This window comes from Manihot esculenta, chromosome 7 (assembly GCF_001659605.2).
Source record: "Manihot esculenta cultivar AM560-2 chromosome 7, M.esculenta_v8, whole genome shotgun sequence".
NCBI classification, from domain to species: Eukaryota; Viridiplantae; Streptophyta; class Magnoliopsida; order Malpighiales; family Euphorbiaceae; genus Manihot; species Manihot esculenta.
This window is the reverse complement of record NC_035167.2, coordinates 31,457,440-31,479,898: the sequence shown is the minus strand read 5'-3', so window position 1 is coordinate 31,479,898 and position 22,459 is coordinate 31,457,440. Positions and strand designations below refer to the sequence as shown.

Sequence of the window (22,459 nt, the reverse complement as noted above, 5' to 3'; positions counted from 1 at the left end):
AACTGAATTATGCCTTCTCCGATTTTTCTTTTTTGGAAACTGGGCCCGACATCGGAAACGTTTTCTCTATCAGAAAAGAGGGGAAAATAAAAATTCCCAAATCTACAGTCGCTTCTTTACTCTTCATTTCGTTAAACCCTAGTCCTTCTCTTCTGCCCTTCTCACTCTCTCCAAAACCCTAGACCCAACCATGTACCTCTACAGTCTTACGCTGCAACGAGCTACTGGCATCGTCTCCGCAATCAATGGCAGTTTTTCCGGCGGCAAGACCCAAGAAATTGTAGTAGCTCGTGGAAAAGTTCTTGATCTCCTCCGTCCCGATGAGAACGGTAAGCTTCAGACCATTCTCTCTGTTGAAATCTTCGGTGCTATTCGCTCTCTAGCTCAGTTCAGACTAACTGGAGCTCAGAAGGACTATATAGTTGTTGGGTCTGATTCAGGAAGAATCGTAATTCTGGAATATAACAAGGAGAGAAATGTTTTTGATAAAATACACCAGGAAACTTTTGGGAAATCTGGGTGTCGGCGGATTGTTCCAGGTCAGTTCTTGGCCATTGACCCAAAAGGAAGAGCTGTAATGATAGGTGCCTGTGAGAAACAGAAGCTAGTTTATGTTTTGAATAGAGATACTGCTGCTAGGTTGACTATATCCTCACCGTTAGAGGCACATAAGTCTCACACGATTGTGTATTCTATTTGTGGTGTTGATTGTGGGTTTGATAACCCAATATTTGCGGCTATTGAGTTGGATTATTCAGAGGCAGACCAGGATTCGACAGGGCAGGCTGCCAGTGAGGCACAGAAGCATTTGACATTTTATGAGCTTGATTTAGGGCTTAATCATGTGTCTAGGAAGTGGTCTGAGCAGGTTGATAATGGGGCAAATATGCTCGTTACAGTGCCTGGAGGGGGGGATGGACCTAGTGGAGTTTTGGTTTGTGCTGAGAATTTTGTGATTTACAAGAATGAGGGGCATCCGGATGTCAGAGCAGTGATACCTAGGCGCGCAGATTTGCCTGCAGAGAGAGGAGTTCTGATAGTTTCTGCAGCTACTCATAAGCAGAAGTCCATGTTTTTCTTTCTTTTGCAGACAGAGTATGGTGATATTTTCAAGGTTACATTGGATCATGAGAATGATAAGGTTAAGGAGTTGAAAATTAAGTATTTTGATACAATTCCTGTTACTTCCTCAATGTGTGTGTTGAAATCAGGGTTTTTGTTTGCTGCATCAGAGTTTGGGAATCATGCATTGTATCAGTTTCAGGCAATTGGGGAGGAAGCTGATGTTGAGGCCTCATCAGCTACTTTAATGGAAACTGAGGAAGGTTTCCAGCCTGTGTTTTTCCAGCCAAGAGGGTTGAAGAATCTTGTTAGAATTGACCAGGTTGAGAGCTTGATGCCTATTATGGATATGAAGGTTGCTAATCTTTTTGATGAGGAAACACCTCAGATATTCTCACTTTGTGGGCGCGGTCCTCGGTCCTCATTGAGGATATTGAGGCCAGGTTTGGCCATTAGTGAGATGGCTGTTTCACAGCTTCCTGGTGTACCAAGTGCAGTCTGGACTGTGAAAAAGAATGTTAATGATGAGTTTGATGCATACATTGTTGTGTCTTTCAACAATGCAACTCTTGTGCTTTCAATTGGAGAGACAGTTGAAGAAGTCAGTGACAGTGGGTTTCTTGATACTACGCCTTCCATAGCTGTTTCTTTGATTGGTGATGATTCTTTGATGCAAGTTCATCCAAATGGCATTAGGCATATAAGGGAAGATGGGCGTATAAATGAATGGAGGACTCCTGGAAAGAGAACAATTGTGAAGGTTGGTTCCAATAGACTTCAAGTCGTTATTGCTTTAAGTGGAGGGGAGCTCATATATTTTGAGGTTGATGTTACTGGTCAGCTAATGGAAGTGGAGAAGCATGAAATGTCTGGAGATGTGGCCTGTTTGGATATTGCCCCTGTTCCAGAAGGAAGACAGAGGTCCCGATTCCTTGCAGTTGGTTCATATGACAACACCATCCGTATCTTATCTTTGGATCCTGATGATTGTATGCAAATTCTGAGTGTTCAAAGTGTTTCATCGCCTCCAGAGTCCCTCCTCTTTCTTGAGGTTCAGGCATCAGTAGGTGGGGAGGATGGTGCTGATCACCCTGCTAGCCTTTTCCTTAATGCTGGTTTGCAGTCTGGGGTTCTATTCAGGACAGTAGTGGACATGGTGACAGGCCAGCTTTCTGATTCTCGTTCCCGGTTCTTGGGGTTGAGGGCACCAAAACTCTTCTCCATCATTGTGAGAGGCCGGCGAGCGATGTTGTGCTTATCCAGTCGACCCTGGCTCGGTTATATTCACCAGGGGCATTTCCTGTTAACACCTCTTTCATATGAGACTCTTGAATTTGCTGCTTCATTCTCATCTGACCAGTGTGCAGAAGGTGTGGTTGCTGTAGCTGGGGATGCTCTGAGGATTTTTACCATTGAAAGGTTGGGAGAAACATTTAATGAAACTGCAATACCTTTGAGGTATACTCCGAGAAAGTTTGTGCTTCAACCTAAGAAGAAACTTTTGATTATTATTGAAAGTGATCAAGGAGCATATACAGCAGAGGAGCGTGAAGCTGCCAAAAAGGAGTGCTTTGAGGCTGCTGGGATGGGGGAAAATGGAAGTGCCAATGATCAGATGGAGAATGGTGGTGACGATGAAGATAAAGATGATCCGCTCTCTGATGAGCAGTATGGTTATCCAAAGACAGAATCAGAAAAGTGGGTTTCTTGCATCAGAGTTCTTGAACCAAGGACAGCATCCACAACTTGTCTCCTGGAGCTTCAGGACAATGAAGCTGCATTTAGTGTGTGCACAGTGAACTTCCATGACAAGGAGCATGGAACACTTTTAGCGGTTGGTACTGCAAAGGGACTCCAGTTTTGGCCCAAAAGAAGTTTAGTTGCTGGGTTCATTCACATCTATAAGTTCGTGGATGATGGCAGAACCCTGGAACTTTTGCACAAGACACAAGTCGAAGGTGTACCACTTGCATTATGCCAGTTTCAGGGAAGACTGCTCGCTGGAATAGGATCGGTGCTCAGACTGTATGACCTGGGGAAGAAGAGGTTGCTTAGGAAATGTGAGAATAAGTTGTTCCCTAACAGTATTGTTTCTATTCACACCTATCGAGATAGGATCTATGTGGGCGATATTCAAGAGGTATTGTATTTTGTTTTACAAGATTCCATATCTTTATATCCTTTTTTTCCCTTGTATTTTTTCTTACCTTTTCCCTGGTGTATCCTTTGCAGTCATTCCATTTTTGCAAGTATAGGCGGGATGAAAATCAGCTCTATATATTTGCAGATGATTGTGTTCCAAGATGGCTTACTGCATCATACCACATAGATTTTGATACTATGGCAGGTGCTGACAAGTTTGGGAACGTCTATTTTGTGCGGTTGCCTCAGGATGTTTCTGATGAGATAGAGGAAGATCCAACAGGTGGAAAGATAAAGTGGGAGCAGGGGAAGCTCAATGGAGCTCCAAACAAAGTAGAGGAGATAGTACAGTTTCATGTTGGTGATGTGATTACTAGCCTGCATAAAGCATCCCTAATTCCAGGTGGTGGAGAGTGCATCATATATGGGACAGTAATGGGGAGCTTGGGGGCTCTGCTTCCATTCACCTCTCGAGATGATGTTGACTTCTTTTCACACTTGGAGATGCATTTGAGGCAGGACCATCCGCCATTGTGTGGAAGGGATCATATGGCATATAGATCTGCATATTTTCCAGTTAAGGTAAGTCATAATGCATGGTCCTCCTGTTTTATTGTGGTTGCTCAAAATGAATTGGAAGTGTTATTAAAACTTTGATCTCATTTCAAAATTATAATAATTTTATGTTGCCTTTATCTTTTACGATTCTCTATTTATGTATTTTTCTGAATCAGTCAAGCAACATTGCTATCCCATATTAAAAGTTTGAGATAATTTTGCAGGATGTGATTGATGGGGATTTATGTGAGCAGTTCCCAACACTTCCTCTAGATATGCAGAGAAAAATTGCAGATGAATTGGATAGAACCCCTGGGGAGATACTAAAGAAACTTGAAGAAGTACGAAATAAGATAATTTAAGGTGGGATATGGTTGAAGGTGCCTTTACATTTTTCAACTTTGATTATCTTCTTGTTGGTTTACTCTACAAAGGGGGATTGCTGGTATTGTAGAATGGAACCTAAACCCATTCTCGTGAATATATGATGATTTTCCTATATTTATTGGAAATTAAAATCTGAAATATAGTTGCATTTTATATAATTGCCAACAGCTTTAAGAGTTGCCTTTGTCTTGCCTAATGTTGTCCATCTTCTTTCGTGCTGATACATGTAATATATTCCTTGTGGATTTGTATGCATAATAAACTATTTCTGAAATGAGTGTGGTCATTAGTGGGCTTGTTATGTAGGTAGCAGTTCATAAGCATTCTTTGGGTAAGTTTGTAAGTCAAACTGTTGCTGAAGTTTCATTTAAAATGGTCTGGCAGGCTTGGTTTCTTCAAATATTTATTGATGTGCTTCTACTCCTATGAAGAGTGGAAACATGTGGGTGAATTGCTTGTCTTAGTGGATATCTCATTAATGCGTTAACATCTGTATCTCTTATTTCAACGTGGTTACATGAACATGCAGGTAAGGTAAATACTGAATGTTGTTTTTAACAACTTTGGTTGTGACGTTATGCAGCCTTATTTAATAACTTTGCTGGAATGATGGATTGGCAATGGCTATCACTTTTACTAAATGATTGGAATTTTTTTTTCTGAATTTAACACTTATGAAGTATTTTACGACCATGCTGTGCAGCATACTTTTATTCTCCATGCCATAAAGTTGTGGCAGGAGCATTGAAACATTTGAGATTGGCTAACTGAAGTTGGGATGTGCCATTTCTGTGGCAATCCCCGTGTATATGTGGTTGGTGGATTTCCATGCATTAAAAGCAAATTCGGATGCTACTTCATTCATGAATTTGGATTTGACCATCAAATGCTGCTCATTAAGAATTTGGTCTTGCGCGTGCAGGTACTCGAGTTCGATAGGATCACTGTCAGTGGCAGACAGGTGAAATATGCTTGGAATGCTAAGAAATGCAGATGTTATATGAGATGGTGCAGACCTGAATGCAAAGAGTCGCCTTGTGTGTTTTACTGGTGACAACGCAACCTGGAAGTTTTTATGGTCGAAGAAACAGGAGTCCATTTTAGAACTGAGGCAGCACTTTATGCAGATGTATTGTCGTTTCTGAATGCAAATGTCTTAGCTCTATTGATTTACATGGCAGCTAAGAAAACTGGCAACACGTATAAGATGTTAAATGGATATTGTAACTAGCCTAGATAGTTAAGCTGTTTCTTCTATGAAAATGAGAGAAATCTGTATGATTATTAATTTTGATTCTTGCTAAGCTCTTCTGTTTCTTTCACATACTTATGCTAAATGGATATTGTAACTAGCCTAGGTGGTTGAGCTCTTTCTTCTATGAAAATCAGAGAATTTTGTATGATTATTAATTTTGATCCTTGCTAAGCTCTTTTGTTTCTTTCACATTGGAAGATTTAGAAGATCTTGAGAGAAATAGATCGACTCTAAGCTTTATGTTTATGTGCTAAAAATAATGGAAAATATTTTCATTTTTTTTGTAGAAAATATTTTTTTAATAATTTTTTATTATTTAATTTTAATTTAAAAATTAGAGCATATTGAATCATGACCTTGATGGAAGAAAAGATTACTAAAATCTCATATTATTTAACTTTTGAATTATAATATTATTACAAAAATCACAGATAAATATTATGCAAGTTAAGAACACATTGGCCTACTTCATTTCCTGCTCATTTATCATTTCTTTGTTTAAGTTCCCTCTCCAATCTGGTGTTTCCAAGTGCAACTCTCTCCTCTAGCCAACCAATAATATCCTTGAAAACAATCTCAATGTTTTCTAATGGCTCCCCATAAAGCAAGCCATGCCACATTCCTGGATACAGCTTGATTGTCTTGTCTTTGCTTGATGCTACTCTGTGGAGTTGTTGGCTAACTTTTTTATCTGTCACCTTGTCATCTTCCCCATGCAGAACCAGAAATGGCAATGAAACCTATTCATTAAAATTATGTTAAATAGACCTTTGACAATAGACAGAGATAGAAGAACTAAACTATAGAATTTTAACAAACCCCTTCAAGCTTTTGCTCAAGTTCCATTGTAGTTTTAAAAAGTTCGTATCCGGTTTTTATCCTAGGTCGGCCTTTGTAGCAATATGGATTCGACCTAATCTGCATTTGATTTAACATCGATAGTTAATCTAAATTATTTAGTAGTTAAAAACGTAAATACGAAAAATTATATATACCTCTTGTCTGACTTCAGGTACTTTGAAAGCAAGATCAATGATATCCTTAGAAGGCAGAACTCTCCAAGTTGGTATATAAGTGGTTAGCTTTGTGAGAACATTGATTACCATTGGATGTGGCCTCATATCATCTGCAATCTGTACATAAAAATTTCTCAATGAACTAAAAAAGAATTTTTATCACGAGATATTTTGAATATAATTATTTATCTGTATAATAAAGTTATTAATGGCCCAAGGGATCCCATCAGAGAGAGTGAGAAAATGTAGAATTTTCCGAGAAAAGCAGGGAAAGGTCCAAAAGAAAATGCTAACAAACCTTACACATGGGTGCAGCAAATATTGCAAAATGCTAACAAACCTTACACATGGGTGCAGCAAATATTGCACCATCCCAAAACTCTGGCTTTTTAAAATGCAAAAGCAGAGCAACTGCTCCTCCCATCGACTCTCCGAGCAAATATCTCATCTTCTTTCTGTTCTCCTCCTTCTCTGCAACACAATTTTTTTCAAACCAAAGAAAATTTAACAATCTTATCAATCTCAAAGAAGGAAAGATAAAAGAAACTACCACAGATTCCTGTAAAATGTGCAGAGCAATCATCAATAACATTATCCATATTCTCAACGTAGCCATCTAATCCTGCAGATTTTCCATGCCCTTCATAATCTATACCATATATTGCATATCCTTCCTTTGCAAGACGATGTGCAGTGCCTGATTAGTTTGCAAAAACACCCATTAATTTATAGTAAAAAATATAATCAGATTAATTATTTAATTATATATATATATAGAGAGAGAGAGATGTTAACTGTTCATGGTGATGCTGCATTCCATGGCGTAGCCATGGCAGATAAAGATCAAAGCTTTTGGATATTGGTTTACAGGAATCCATTTGCATGTGAATAGCTTCAATCCTCTGGAATTCAAGATGAACTCCTGTTAAAAAAAGAAATCCCATAAAAACAAATTAAGATTTGATCAAATATGTGTAAAAATTGAATAAACTCAGCCAACCTCATCGTATCTAATGTTTCCTGAGTCTTTTGCCTACAAGAATTGAAGAACAACAAATCCAAATGAGTAAAGAAACAAAACATGAACCGATTCATGGAAACAGAAGATGAAAAAGAGAGAGAAAAACCATGAAGACTGGATTCGAGAAACTGAGAAAGTTGAGGGAATTGGGTGAGAAAATATATAACAGAGTTGATATAAATAGATGTGCATGGGATGACGAAGACTCTTCCCAAGAAATAAGGAGCAGGAGAGAGGCGAGTTTGTACGGATTCAATACATGTTTAATATGGGAAATTAGTTTTTAAGGTTATAAAATTCTAAAACCAGTTTTAGAAAAATTATATATAATACACCATGAAAGATTAAATTAAAAAAAAAAAAAAGTGGTATCGCTTCATTAATAAAAAAAAAAAATTTAGACGCTATTAGAAATATTAAAAATTATATTATGAAATATTAATTCAATATAAATTAAATTATAAATTTAAAATAAAATTATAATATACTGTTTTATATTTTTAATTTTTTAATTATTACATTAATATTTTTTATAGTATTAAAAAATTAAATAAAAATATTTTACTATTTATTTATAAGACTGATTTGACGCGGACAGAAAATATATGCACTTACAAAAAATTACCATAAATCCATCAACAATTGTAGCAAGTTAATTATAATTATAATATTGAAAATTTTTATTAAAATCAATGATTTTTATGGTATTTATACCCAGATACGATTTTAATTAATATATATATATATAAAGTGTTTTTAAAATTCAGAAAATGAATTTTCTTTTAAAAATATGAAATTAACTTAATCACAAAAATATTTTTATTAATATTTTTTAAAGTATTTTGAACATTAAAAAATGTAAAGATTATATATTGCAGTGGAAATAGCTTTGATTTATAATTTGTTATCAACTAAATTAATGTTGTTGATGTTAAATTTCGATTATATCTAACTGTTTCAACGGTTAATTTAAATGGTTAGTTTAAAGGGAAGAGTGTTTATGACGTTTATAAAAATATAATATTTTATTTTAAATCGACGTAAAATTTAACGTAATTCACAATTTTTCATATTTAAAATTATATTGAAATGTAACATATTTAAAAAGAAACCAGCAATGAACGAGATTTTTATGGTAGGTTTAACTCACTTTAAAATTTAAGCACTCTTTCTTTTAATTAAATTTTAGACGTGAAAAAATAAAAAGTTTTAGACATTTCTCTTTTTAAATTAAATTTTAAAGTGAATTGGATTTGATTCAAATTTAATTATATTGAAAATAAAATTGTAAAGATATAATTTGCAAACCTCAAAATTTTTGGTAACGTTAAAAAAAAAAATAAAAAAGAATAAAAAGACTATTGTTCTGATAATGGCGTGAAAGGGAGGGGAGGACTTAGGAGATGAGCATTAAGCCATCCAAATTTGTATTATTTTATTGGATTATATTAATTATCTTTTTTGCTTAGATAGGCAACTTGCTTTGGCACTGAAACTTTTTTATGGTATGTTTATTTAAAATAAAAATATTTTATTAATTATAAATAAAATACAAAAGTAAAGCGCAGATTTAACTTACTATATATTTTGCATCAATAATATTATTATTTATAAAAAAAATATAATATTGAATATTGTTGTGAGAATCATCCAAGAGTAATTAACATAGTTTATCTATCAACATAAATTAATTTACAGGCATAATAAAAAATATATTTATACCCGATTAACTTCACATTATAAACCGATTACAATTAATATGTTAATTCATTCGATTATAATTCAATATATTTACTATAAATACATTATATATAACATAGGATAAAGAGTATTCAATACTTGAGTCGGCTCAAATTTAAATTTAAATCATTTTCATCCGGTATAACACAGAATTATTTAGTTTTGTAGCCAGCAAGATTCTTCGGTGAATGTATCATAGAGAGTGAGATTCTTTTCCGGACATCTGAGAGAGAGATTAACTTTAGGTGGATTAGACCCTATGAGAGAGAGAATTGCCGAAGAGAGTTGGAAGCTGTGGTGGGAAGATGGTTGAAGAATATTTATATCTCGAATACTTACCTTAAATTCCCTCAGATTGGATAGTGACATGTTGTGGTTGATATGTCAGGTGGCGGCTGATAGTCGACTCATCTTTGACAGGTGTGACAAGTAGCTAAGTAATCTTTCCACATGCGTATTTGATACCTTAGAGAGGATTAAAGGGATCGACTATTGCGTAGAAGGTCGATGTCTTATTTTAATTTCATCATATTTGTGTCTGACTTATCCAACCTATATAAAGGCAAGTTCTTTTTGATCACTAAGGTCGGCTGTTTCTATATTTAAATATCTCATTTGTAGTATAAATTTTAAAGTGGTTGACTTAGTCGTCTCGAACATTAGCAAAGTCTAGAGAGTTAGAGGTTTAGTTTTCATATTTATATTAGTAAGATTTTTACTTTATTTAGTTAGATCGGATGACGTTATTTATGAAATCTTTCCGTATCTTTTTTACACTTGTCACAATCCAATAGATCCTATTTTTTATGTGTTATCAATTGGTTAACCAATCAAATTATTTTCCATATCATACTCATCAATTATTAAAATAAAATTCATTAAATATGTGTTTTTTTTTTATCTATGATAAAAAAAAAAGGAAGTCTATTATAAATCCTCCCTTAGCCCTAAAATTAAGCCCAACCCGATTTCGAAGCAAGCCCAAAAGCCAATCCTTATGTATTTAAATTCATTTAAATCCTCCGTTTGTCTTAGGGCTTCATAGGAGCGGAGTAGCAGGGAGCAGTCGCCGTTGTCCAATCTCGTAGAAAGATATGGGTAATGTTGAATTGAATCCGCCGAAATGAATCCCATTTTGCAAATAGGAACTATTTTGTCTGATTTCTGTGTTTCTCTATTGCAGCTAGAATCAAGGTCCATGAGCTGAGACAGAAGTCGAAGACTGAGCTACTGGACCAGTTGAAGGATCTAAAGGCTGAGCTTGCTCTCCTTCGGGTCGCCAAGGTCACCGGCGGTGCTCCTAACAAGCTCAGCAAGATGTACGCGCTCTCTCTTTCTCTCTTGAATCAATTAAATGCGTATGCAAGTGATTATTGACCTGTTGGTGTAATTGAGTCATCGATTTGGGCGGTTTTTTTTTGCTTTTGATTTGGTTTTTCTTTTAGATTTATTTGCCTTTGAAGGAATTTATTTATATATTTTTTATTAATGTATTGATTTTGTGCATTCTTTTTTTTTTGTTGTTGTTGTTGCTTATTTGTGTGGGTGCAGCAAGGTGGTGAGATTATCAATTGCACAAGTTTTGACTGTCATCTCGCAGAAACAGAAGGCTGCTCTTAGGGAGGCATATAAGAACAAGAAATTTTTACCTCTTGATCTGCGTCCTAAGAAGACCAGAGCCATCCGCAGGAGGCTTACCAAGCACCAGGTACCAATATTCTTCTGATTTTGTGCGCATATGATGGGTATTATATATATGGAGCTACTTTGTTTGATGATGTCAGCTTAAAGTTCTCTGATATGGTTATCAACTCAAAATATATTGATTACATTCTCCAGGAAAGTCATTTTGGTTGTCTTTTTGTGTGTGTGTGTGTGAGAGAGAGAGAGAGAGAGAGAGAGAGGCTTTGTTTGATGACGTCAGCTTAAAGTTCTCTGATATGGTTATCAACTTTGATTACATTCTCCAGGAGAGAGAGAGAGAGAGAGAGAGAGAGAGAGACTTTGTTTGATGATGTCAGCTTAAAGTTCTCTGATATGGTTATCAACTCACTCAAAATATATTGATTACATTCTCCAGGAAAGAGAGAGCATTTTGGTTGTGTCAGCTTAAAGTTCTCTGATATGGTTATCAACTTTGATTACATTCTCCAGGAAAGAGAGAGAGGGAGAGAGAGAGAGAGAGGGAGGGAGGGAGGGAGGGAGCGTATGGCATGAGCTGGTGCTACTTCTTGAATAAATATTGTTTGTTAGCATTTAGAGAGAGAGAGAGAGAGAGAGAGAGAGAGAGAGTATGGCATGAGCTGGTGCTACTTCTTGAATAAGTATTGTTTGTTAGCATTTAGAGAGAGAGAGAGAGAGAGAGAGAGAGAGAGTATGGCATGAGCTGGTGCTACTTCTTGAATAAGTATTGTTTGTTAGCATTTGGAGAGAGAGAGAGAGATTTTCTTGATGAAAATCTTGAGCTCTGTATTGTCTAATATTTTTTTTTACTTGAAATATAACTAGTTTGCTTGTATGGCATGAGCTGGTGCTACTTCTTGAATAAGTATTGTTTGTTAGCATTGATATTCTTCGAGTTTGGAAATTTCCAAATTGTGGATATATTGCTAGCATATCTTGCAATCCAGTAAGAATGAGCTTCGTAGTTTGGGTTGGATGAGTTCTTTCGACTTTACTTCCTTCGGTGGAACTAGAATTGATGTTTAATTTGATTTGGGTTGGATGAGTACTTTCAACTTTACCTCCTTCTGTGGAACTAGAATTGATGTTTAATTTGGTTTATATGCGTGCTTTTATGGTTTCTCAATTTTGTAATGCATTAGTTCAACTGTCCAGTCTGTCTAAGCATTTCAGAAACTCCATATATATCATGCTGGAATCTCGATCATTTTGTATGAAGTTTTGTGGGATTTCATCTGTTTGTGGTACATCGTTATTCTTTGCACGTATGGATTTCTTTCTTTCTCTAAATATAACTTTTAATATATCTTTTGTGCAGCAATCTCTTCTTTCTCTAAATATAACTTTTAATATGTCTTTTGCGCAGCAATCTCTGAAGACAGAGCGTGAGAAGAAGAGAGAAATGTACTTTCCCATGAGAAAATATGCTATTAAGGTGTAGGATGGTGTCTTCGGGATAGGGTTATTTGAATTTTGCAATTGTAAACCTGTTTGGTCGACAAGTTTTCACAATGGATTATCTTTTTGTTGTGACTTTATCTCTTCTAGTTTAATATTATGTCTGTAAGCTTGAAAGGGTGTATCTCACTCTTAAGTTATTCTTTCTGAAGTTTTTGAGGCCTTATTGAATGTTTTTTTTTTTTTTTTTTTTTTTTTTCTTTTTGCAAACCTAAATTTTCTTAAATTTTTTATTTGTTTTTTAAGGATGCCTTTGCAATAGAAAATTTTTTTCTACCAAAGATATTATTACATTAATAAGCATAGTACAAGAGCCAAAGAGGCCCAGAAAAGAGATTTACAACTTCAAGGCTTAATTGCTACAAGAAAATCAATGAACCTAACAAAAAAACCTAGCAGCTAAACGCTCGTATCTTTGTTTCCAGCGCCGCTGATTTCCCTTCCACAACCATTTCTTTCTTGTTCTTTCACAATCAAAAAAACAATTGCGGAGATTTCAACAGGAAAATTACAAAAAGACTTGACAACATGACTTGAGAAAAATTAAAGAAACATTAGGGAAATCATCAGAGAACATTAAATAGAAAAAGCATAAAGGCCAAGGAGACACAAACTCAAAAAGCTCGTCCGAGAGGGAGGGACCGAGAGCCTAAATGACGCTGATGTTGTGAACGTTCCCAGAGGTGTCGAACTCGAAGCAAATCTCTGTAAGCAAAGATATATTTTATTTTTTAAATTATAAGTAAATGATAAAAAATAAATTATTTTAGCAGTAAGTCAATACAATCTGCATTTAACTTCACAACACAAGCTCTGATCGCAGCACTATTAAAAAATATTTTTGACTTTTCCCAAGGCCATATAGAAGTTTTCCGTGAAGGAGTATAGGAAATGAGGCCACAAGATGACAGCCAAGTTTGCAATCGGATATCCATGTTGAGTTGTTGACTGGAGCAGGTGTGCTAATTATCCAAAGCCCCAGTATTCTTTTCTCTGTTTTCAGGGTCAAGCTTTTTTTGCTCTTATTCATCTTTGTCTTCATGGGCTTGTGCTGTAGGGCAGCCAACAGAATTAAGGGTTTTTGTTGCTATGGTATGCTAGCGTCTTTACGCAGCTTATTATGCATTATTTAGGTTTACATACATATTGCTGATGATTTTGTATACATGTTTAATATCAATTGATGCAACATAAATATCTTCGCATTTTTATGGGTCAAGTATATTGGATTCTTTTTGTTGGATTTGTTGGGATTAGAGGTTGATGCCCTGTTTGGTTGCTGAGAAAATCTAGGGTAGGAAGAAGCAGGAATTTTTAATCCTTTAGCTGATACTTAGTCTATTACTCCCTTTTCTTTTCTTTTCTTTTTTATTTTTTTATTTTTGTTTCCACTCCTCTCAAATTATGGGACTTACTTTTATAGATGTTAATTTATTATTAATTTCATTCATATAAAATAAAATTTTAGTTCTGAGAATAATTTACTAATGTAAGAATATCAGTGGAAGGTATATTAGGAAAGAAAATGTTATTCTTTTTAATTTATGTGAAAATAATTATAGGCTTATTTTGTGGGATGGATGGAGTATAAGATCCAATTAAGCTTGCATTTTATTCCATCCTTTCTTTATAAGCTTATCTTTCAAACATTGAATAATTTATGGAAGTCCTTTAAGTTTTGGTTTAATAATGAGAGTGTTGGACAAAGAACACATCCTAAATATAGTAATTTGTCCTAGTAGTATTTTCTTTTTTTTTTTTTCTTTAAATTTTATGCAGAGACAATCAAGATAATAGTAATGTCTTATATTGATTAAGTCTGCAATAATATGACCAATATGTCATGCTAATTATCTCAGGAGCAAAACACCCTAGCAGTAACTACCCTCTATGGTTACATAAAATTGCACCAAGACCTGCACCTGCTGCAAAGGTTGCAGAACTGATGTTGATTTTGAAGCCTCAGCAGTTGCTTGAGTAGCTCTAAAATGGAAAATTTATCTGTTTGTTAACAGCATTTACCTAGGAGCATAGGACGGAGAAGTCACTATTAACTGGGGCAATATGATACTGGAATTAATATATACAATATTAGTTCTGATATCATATTAATATTTATGCATATGTCATATTAATATGCAAAGGTTGCTTAGGTGAAACATTCTGATGCACACATATAACATATCGTGGTAGAAAGATAAAACTCCACACATGTTAAATTTCATGTGCATAGGAATTAATACAGAATATTTTCTATGATGATAGATATGGCCTTACTGTTATAGGTTAATAACTCTTACTAGTGGGGTATTGACAGTCTATAATTTGAAGATATTATTAAGGTTTAATTACCCTTGATGGAGTAGAAATGTCCAAACAAGTGTTTAATAGACTGACACTAGTTTTTTGTGCCTTTTATTTATCTTTTCACACTGCTTGTACATTCTACACTCAGGAGTCATGACCATGAATTTATAGTTGATCTATACATGGTTTTGTGATAAAGACATTTTCATTAAAGTGCTTGTCTCTAGTTTAGCATTGTAGATCTATATGAATTTACAAGATACGTGAATTCTGGCATATGCAGGTCATAACCCAAAAAATCCTAGCAAATCACACACCACAGTTCCTTCAAATTGTCAAACAAAGGGGAAGATCCTAGACTCGCCTAATTTGAAAAGCTTTTGCTTCAGTGAACTGAAAAAAGCCACAAAGAACTTCAGTGCAGGTAATGTGATAGGCAAAGGTGGCTTTGGTTATGTCTTCAAAGGTTGGATTGATGAGAACTCATTGAAGGCTGCTACGCCTGAGATTGGCATTGCTATTGCTGTTAAGGTGCTTGACCAAAAGGGTTGCCAGGGTGAACAAGAATGGTTGGTGAGTATCCCTTCTGCAATCTTTTAGCTATCTGCTTGTCTCTGATACCTTTTCGAAAAAAGAGATAGCCGTTTTTTTTTTTTATGTATTTTGAATATACATGTATACATACATCTAATGCTTTACCAACTATAGTTTATGTATTTTAATGTAACTAAATATTAATGTTTTTAGTTAGATTAAAACATATAAAATATAGTTGGTGATAAATTATATCTATATATAATGTATAGAAGATTAATATTAATTTCTTAATATAGATAAATAAAAGTAATATATAAATAAAAATTATAATTAGAATTATTATACTTTAATCATTATAATTATAAATACTATATGTAATTAAATAAACAATACAATTCTTTTGCTTCCCAATTAAATGTTTGTGGATGGCCTATATTCATCTATGGCTGGCCTGCCAGATATCAGTTCAAGCAGAACAACTCAAAAATGTATACATCTAAGTAGTTTTTGCACATGGATGACTGAAAAGAATTGTATTGTTGATCAAGTTTTGTAATTTTTATTGGACAATAGGCTGAAATAAAGTACCTGGGCCAACTATGTCATCCAAATCTTGTGAAATTGATCGGCTATTGCTTGGAGGATGGCCACTGGCTTTTGGTTTACGAGTTTATGCCTAATGGAAGCTTAGATAAATATCTAATTAGATGTGAGTAATTGATTTCTTAATTTGTTTTGGCAATTCAACCTTGAACCTTTTTACTCAAGTCATGATGGAAGCTTGGACAAACATGTATTTGTTAGAACAGTGGATTTTCTTAAAGCAGAGGATTCTTATTCTGTTCAACCACTCTCTTGGAATCTTCGTATGAAGGTTGCCCTTGGTGCTGCTAAGGGCCTAGCATTTCTTCATGATGAGGCACAAGTGATATATCGAGACTTTAAGACATCAAATATCCTGCTTGATACAGTGAGAATGTCAATGGTTAACTTTTGGCTTTTAAAAATGATTCAAGCTTATCTAACACTTTGTTTTCATAAAAAATTTTCAAATCAAGAACTTTAATGCTAAGCTCTCCGATTTTGGGCTGGCAAAGGATGGACCAACAGGTGATAACAGCCAGATTACTGCGAGGATCTTGGGTACCCGTGGTTATGTAGCTCCTGAGTATGTGAATACAGGTATTTTTCATTCCATTACATTGTCTAGAGGTTTGATCCCATGTTGCTTTAATATTTTTGCCTCCCAATTAAATGTTTGCCTTTATTGAAATGGCATTCTGTTCTGTACATGGATATTGTTTTTGCCTACAGTTATCTGACTGACTTCATTTCTTATGAAGGTTGTCTCACCGCAAAATGTGATGTATACAGTTTTGGAGTTGTTCTGCTTGAACTGATATCTTGCAGGCCAGCCATAGATGAATATAGGCCATCCACAGAGCAAAATTTGGTTGAGTGGGCAAGGCCTTATCTTAGCAGCAAACGCAAAATATACCGGGTTTTTGATCCTCACCTTGAAGGAAAATATGTATTGAGTGGAGTGTTAAAAGCAGCAAATCTTGCAGCCCAGTGCCTATCAACAGAACCGATTATGAGACCAATCATGAAGGAAGTAGTGAAGGCATTAGAGCAGATAACTTTAAGAACACATTAGGATATTGGTTTGTATGAGCTTGAGCTGTACAATAGACAGTGTATTCTCAGATATATATATATATATAAAGAATAACCTAGATTTCATTGTATTGCAAATACTTGCACATTTAAAACATCCTATGAAGTTTAAGCAGGTAGTAGGAGCCAACCCAACTGACTCCTATGCAGTCTTTGCCTGCTTCTTTGGTGGCCTGTGTTAAGGTCTGCTAGGATCCCAATAGTGGTTATAAGCTGTATTTGCCTTGTATGAGTATACACTTGTCACCCTTGTTAATTGCTGCTTCACCATTAATTATTCTACACTTCCTGTTCCTTGTGTTTTAGATCTTTTATGTATTTATTTGTTTATTTTTTCTAAGTAACAGTGTTGCCTAATTCTTGTTTGCACTCAGCATGTACGACGAAATGGCTAGTACTTCACTACTCAACTCTTAAAAGCTCTTGTCACCATTTTGGTAGTATCTTTTTCATCACCATTTCGTTTTCTATACGGAAAATAGAGCAAAAATTTGGCAGAATATTCCATAAACAAACCAAAAGATGCTATCAATTTCAATTTCTATGAGCTATTTGAACAATGAACATTTCAGTCTTGGATGATATTGGGGAGATAAAGACCTTAATTAGTGATCTATTGATGATTATTTTAATGGCAAAAGACTAAAAGTGACTGCTAAATTGCCTCGTTTTTCACACAAGACTTATCTCTTTGTTTTGTTGTCAAAGCTTCTTTGCTTTGTTTTTACCAAAATTTCTAGAATTTATAGCTCTGTCAACCTTGAGCAGGTTGAGGCTCATCAGAAGAGGAAACAGCGAAGTTGTGCGTTCTGGCCATGGGAGTGTGTTGTAGTTCAGGAAGCAAATCTGAGAGTTCTCTTCACCACGGTATGTTTTGAAATTTCACACATTTTCTTATGCATAACAGAAGCTTACTGTTTTTCAAGAAGGGGCTTCTGCTTGTGCAGACCCTTCTTTGTTTCCCTTGAGTTTTTGGCGGAGTTGATTTAGTTTTGTCTAATTAAACCTGATCACAGCAACAGCTGTTGAGAAAATTGCTGTTCTTGTTTGAGTTGTTTCTCCATATACCTTTTTCTTTCAAGATTCAATTCTGTGCAACTAGATGTTGAGTTAATTGCTTTGTTTTTTCTCCAAATAATGCTGGCAAAGATGGGAAAGGTATGAACAAGGCAAGCAGGAAGATCTCATCTGCCACAGTGCATTCAGAGGGTGGAATTCTGAAGTCACCCAATTTGGAGAAATTTTGCTTTAGTGAACTAAAAGCAGCAACTGTGAATTTCAGTCTGGGTAATTTGTTAGGTCAAGGTGGTTTTGGTTTGGTATTCCAAGGGTGGATTGACAAGTATTCATTAACAGCTTCAAGTCCTGAAATGGGCATGGCTATTGCTGTAAAAATGCTCAGAAAAAAGGGCAGTCAGGGCCAACAAGAGTGGTTGGTGAGTATCCCTTCTGCTATCCTTTGGCCAAATCTTCCCGTTTTCCAAAGAACTCATCAGCTTTTGTGAGGAATTTTTTTAATTAGGTCTTACAAATATTATTATTAACAGTGTTTTGTGTGAAAACAGAAAGAAATCAAATACCTTGGGCAGCTACATCATCCAAATCTTGTGAATTTGATTGGTTACTGCATAGAGGATGACAAACGGCTTCTGGTATATGAGTTTATGCCCAATGGCAGCTTGGAGAATCACATAATTAAAAGTGAGTATTATTGATATCTTCCTCTGTTTTGATAATTAACCCTTGGAACTCAAGACTAATTAGTCATGAAAACCCACATATCTATTTGTGGGTATAGCGGATTCTTTCTTCCAACCACTGTCATGGAATCTCCGTATGAAAATTGCCCTTGGTGCTGCTAAGGGCCTAGCATTTCTTCATGATGATGCACAAGTGATCTATCGAGACTTTAAAACTTCAAATGTCTTGCTTGATACAGTATGTGAAGATTTCAATTACTGAATTGGTTTCAGTAGAGTTCAGAGTACTTGCACTTCCTTAATGCATTGTTTCTTTTGCCAATGGCAGGATTATAATGCCAAACTCTCTGATTTTGGATTCGCAAAGGATGGTCCAACAGATGATAGAAGCCATCTCACTGCAAGCATTCTGGGCACCCATGGTTATTTAGCTCCTGAGTATGCGAACAAAGGTATAATTTAATCCATTGCTCATGTTCATTGTTTTGTTGAAAGAACCTTAATCCTATAAAATTTAAGGAAAGATTACTATTTGATCTTTGTGCTACGAGAAAACTGAGTTAGTTAGTTGATCCGTTTTAAAAAATATATTAAAATATTTTTGAGGTTTTAGAAATTCTATTAATTAATTTTTTCATTAATTTTGACCGTTTAATAATAAAAGGTCTAAAATGCCCTTAATATGAAAAGACTAATTAATATATGATTTTATAAAATTTAAGGACTAATTAATGAATTTTTTAATATTATAAAAATTAAATAATAAAATATTTAATAATTAAAATTAATAAAATAATTAATTAAAATTAAGAGACCGACTAATTAATTTTTTTCCGTACAATAAGAAGAAAATATTCCTAAAATGTATTTCTATGATTTTTCTTCTTGACCTCATTTTGTTTCTTTCATGTGGAGGAGGTCGTCTGACAACAAAAGTTGATGTATACAGTTTTGGAGTGGTTCTCCTGGAAATGATATCAGGAAGGTCAGCAATAGACGACAACAGGCTATCTGAGGATCAAAATTTGGTTGAGTGGGCAAAGCTTCATCTTAGCAGGAAAGGAAAAATTTTCCTTGTTTTGGATGACACCATTGAAGGTGAAAATGCACTGAGAGGAGCACTAAAAGCAGCAGAACTTGCAGGGCAGTGCCTGTCAACAGAGCCAAGGCTTAGGCCAACCATGAAAGAAGTGGTGGAAGCTTTGGAACAGCTTTATAACTCCAGTTGACATTCCAGAATCTCAATCAGAATTCAACCCACATGGTGGGGAATTACCCAGAGGAAGTCAGGGAAAAAGGAAAATACAAGGTTTTCTTTTATTACATAGTTAAATCAATCAGACACTTTTTAACTGTTCATTGGAGCTTTGATATGAGAAATTTGCTATTATTCCCAAAGGTAATATCCTGCCTTTTTATTACCATCCTCGTTGAGAAGACAACCATTCCTTTTAATTTGAGGCCATCAAAACATGATTTGCATTAGCTTCGAGCGGCAGAATGCTGATCGCCCTGTGGGAGATGAATGCTATTATTATCATTAGAAAAAAATTATTATTTAATTTTTATAATATAAAAAAACTCATTAATTAATTTTTTATTTTTAAAAAATACACTAAAATTTCCTTGAAATTTAAAAAAATTTAATAATTAATTTTTTTATTAATTTTAAATATTATAAAAAAATTTAAATTGCTATTAATATAAAAAAATCAATTAGTAAATATTTTTATAAAATTAAAAATAAATTAATAATTTTTTTTATATTATAAAAATTAAATAGTAAATTATTTATTGATAAAATTAATAAAGAATTTATTTTTTTTAAAAAAAAATTTTATAAACGTTCTAATGTCTTTTCTTAAGAATAATAAATTTTTTCAAACCTCACATATTAAATATTAAAATTTTCTTACTATTGTTATTAGACATAAATACGGGTTAGCATTCGGTCGGTTCGGTTTAAAATCGAATCAAACCGAATAAATCGAAAATCAAAATTTTAGTGTTTATAAAAACCGAATCAAACCGATTTTAGTTAGAAATCGAATCGAACTGAATCGGTTTGATTCGGTTCGATTCAGTTCGGTTTGATCGGTTTCGATTTTTAATAATTTTTTTTATTTTTTACACTTTATTTTTAATATTTTAAAATTTAATTAAAATATTTTAATCTTAATATGATTTAATTTCTCTAAATTATTGAAAAAATATATTATTATCACTAATTAGTTCGGTTTAGTTTTTCGATTTTTTTCTGATCAAAACCGAATCGAACCGAAATAACTGAAATTTTTAAAATTAAAAATCAAATCGAATTGGAATATATAAAAAATCAAACTAAAATTTTAAATCAATTTGATTTGATCGATTTTTTCAATTTGAACCGAATACTGCTCAGACCTGGGCAGAAGCTACAAAGGCCTCCTAAGCCTTTCATCTCTCTCTAAATTTCTAGAGAGATTTTCTCTCTCGTTTCTTCACTTTCTTCTGGGAGCAAAACGTTCATTGATTTCTCCTTGTTCCATTCGGACGGAGAACGACTTCGGTTTCTCCCGTCCGGAGTGCGGGTTCTCCCTCCTCCCAACTCCGGTGGTGGTTTTGTATTTTCTTATTTTGTTTATTTTTATTTCTTTTATTCTTTTTGGAGAACAGAGTTAAATATGAAAATTTTTATATCCGCCTTTTTTGGAAAATTGGAGTTAAATAAAATGATTTTTATATCTGCTTTTTTTGGGCTTTAGACCCTTGCCTTTAATAAGTTTGGGCTACAGAGCGATTGTATCTCTGGATTTGATCTCTATATCTTCAGATAAAAAAAAGCTACAAAAGCCTAAAATAACAAAGCAAGTCTAAGCTCATAAGCAAACCCACAGATCCTAATCCTAGAGGAATAATATGGAGATTCACACTGCATCAACTGTTGGCAAGGATCAATGCAGGGACCTTTAGCCCTACACAAAGTGCCGATCACCTCAGTCTCCGAGGTCCAAACTTCAAAAGAAAACATGGGAGCTCAAAAAACTTGATCAAACTGCAAGATCCAGTAGAAAACCATGGTCACAGCTGAAGGGAAACCCACCAACAATGCCTAGAAGGGCTAAACAGACAAACTAAAGAATAAAGTTTCCCCAAAAAGACATACCTCTTAGATCTTGTCATTACTACCAAAACCCAAAAACTAAGAGGTGATATGGAACAGTTAGACTCCTATTAGAATTAAGATTATTTTTGCATATTAAGATTTTATTTCTATTGTAAATAGCCTCCCTTGGCTATTAGGATTTTAGACTCCTATTAAGATTAGGATTATTTTTGCATATTAGGATTTTATTTCTATTGTAAATAGCCTCTCTTGGCTATTAGGATTTTAGACTCCTATTAGGATTATGATTATTTTTGCATATTAGGATTTTATTTCTATTGTAAATAGCCTCCCTTGGCTATTAGGATTTTAGACTCCTATTAGGATTAAAATTATTTTTGCATATTAGGATTTTATTTCTATTATAAATAGTCCTCCTTGGCTATTAGGAACTCACTTTCCAATTTCTAAGAAATTTCAATAAGACTTTTCGTCTTTTAGCCTATCCTTTCTCTTATTTCGTCTTAACCAAACGATATTGGTTGAAACTTCTGACGGAGTCTAAATAGTCCTGTATCAGATTGGTATCAGAGCGAAGTTCGACCATGGCAGATAACCAAGAGGCGCGGCTTGCTGCGATTGAGGCATCTTTGGCAGAATTGAGGGAGATGATCGGACAATTGTCCTTGCAGCAGGGAATCCACCAACCCGCCGCCACCGCACACCCCCAACCAGTCGCCAATCTTGTGACCGCCAATCTTGTGGTCGACAATAAGGGAAAGGCAGTCACGTATGTAGTGAAGAAAATCTTATGCTCAACTAAACAGGAGG

At 34.6% G+C, this 22,459-nt stretch overlaps 5 protein-coding genes across 7 annotated transcripts; 4 read left to right on the top strand and 1 right to left on the bottom strand.

Moving 5' to 3' along the window:
- The first annotated feature begins 61 nt into the window (after positions 1 to 61).
- LOC110618477 (spliceosome-associated protein 130 A) lies at positions 62 to 5,593 on the top strand. The gene is made up of 4 exons (XM_021761613.2): positions 62 to 3,202; positions 3,295 to 3,786; positions 3,987 to 4,125; positions 5,072 to 5,593. The coding sequence occupies exons 1-3, from the start codon at positions 191 to 193 to the stop codon at positions 4,122 to 4,124; spliced, it is 3,642 nt and encodes a 1,213-aa protein (XP_021617305.1). The 5' UTR covers positions 62 to 190; the 3' UTR covers position 4,125; positions 5,072 to 5,593.
- A 280-nt stretch (positions 5,594 to 5,873) lies between these two features.
- LOC110618490 (caffeoylshikimate esterase) lies at positions 5,874 to 7,255 on the bottom strand. The gene is made up of 6 exons (XM_021761628.2): positions 7,216 to 7,255; positions 6,971 to 7,117; positions 6,761 to 6,891; positions 6,400 to 6,537; positions 6,224 to 6,322; positions 5,874 to 6,144 (listed from the first exon to the last, which is right to left on the bottom strand). Exons 1-6 carry the CDS (start codon positions 7,238 to 7,240, stop codon positions 5,884 to 5,886), a joined length of 801 nt encoding a protein of 266 aa, XP_021617320.1. The 5' UTR covers positions 7,241 to 7,255; the 3' UTR covers positions 5,874 to 5,883.
- A 2,868-nt stretch (positions 7,256 to 10,123) lies between these two features.
- Positions 10,124 to 12,473, top strand: LOC110618695 (60S ribosomal protein L35). The gene is made up of 4 exons (XM_021761910.2): positions 10,124 to 10,279; positions 10,365 to 10,500; positions 10,733 to 10,889; positions 12,231 to 12,473. Exons 1-4 carry the CDS (start codon positions 10,276 to 10,278, stop codon positions 12,303 to 12,305), a joined length of 372 nt encoding a protein of 123 aa, XP_021617602.1. The 5' UTR covers positions 10,124 to 10,275; the 3' UTR covers positions 12,306 to 12,473.
- An 808-nt stretch (positions 12,474 to 13,281) lies between these two features.
- Positions 13,282 to 17,148, top strand: LOC110619426 (probable serine/threonine-protein kinase PBL10). Of its 2 annotated transcripts, none has more exons than XM_021762865.2 (6): positions 13,282 to 13,414; positions 14,913 to 15,202; positions 15,740 to 15,875; positions 15,976 to 16,136; positions 16,225 to 16,348; positions 16,510 to 17,148. In XM_021762865.2, the coding sequence occupies exons 1-6, from the start codon at positions 13,363 to 13,365 to the stop codon at positions 16,821 to 16,823; spliced, it is 1,077 nt and encodes a 358-aa protein (XP_021618557.1). In that variant the 5' UTR covers positions 13,282 to 13,362; the 3' UTR covers positions 16,824 to 17,148. The 2 variants fall into 2 exon arrangements, with proteins under 2 accessions (XP_021618557.1, XP_021618558.1); XM_021762866.2 differs by having other exon boundaries at positions 13,314 to 13,414; positions 16,264 to 16,348.
- LOC110619428 (probable serine/threonine-protein kinase PBL9) lies at positions 17,139 to 19,967 on the top strand. 2 transcript variants are annotated; one of them, XM_043958309.1, is made up of 7 exons: positions 17,139 to 17,280; positions 17,612 to 17,710; positions 17,993 to 18,279; positions 18,409 to 18,544; positions 18,642 to 18,781; positions 18,872 to 18,995; positions 19,462 to 19,967. In XM_043958309.1, the coding sequence occupies exons 2-7, from the start codon at positions 17,659 to 17,661 to the stop codon at positions 19,770 to 19,772; spliced, it is 1,050 nt and encodes a 349-aa protein (XP_043814244.1). In that variant the 5' UTR covers positions 17,139 to 17,280; positions 17,612 to 17,658; the 3' UTR covers positions 19,773 to 19,967. The 2 variants fall into 2 exon arrangements, with proteins under 2 accessions (XP_043814244.1, XP_021618559.1); XM_021762867.2 differs by having other exon boundaries at positions 19,459 to 19,967.
- Positions 19,968 to 22,459: the final 2,492 nt, after the last annotated feature.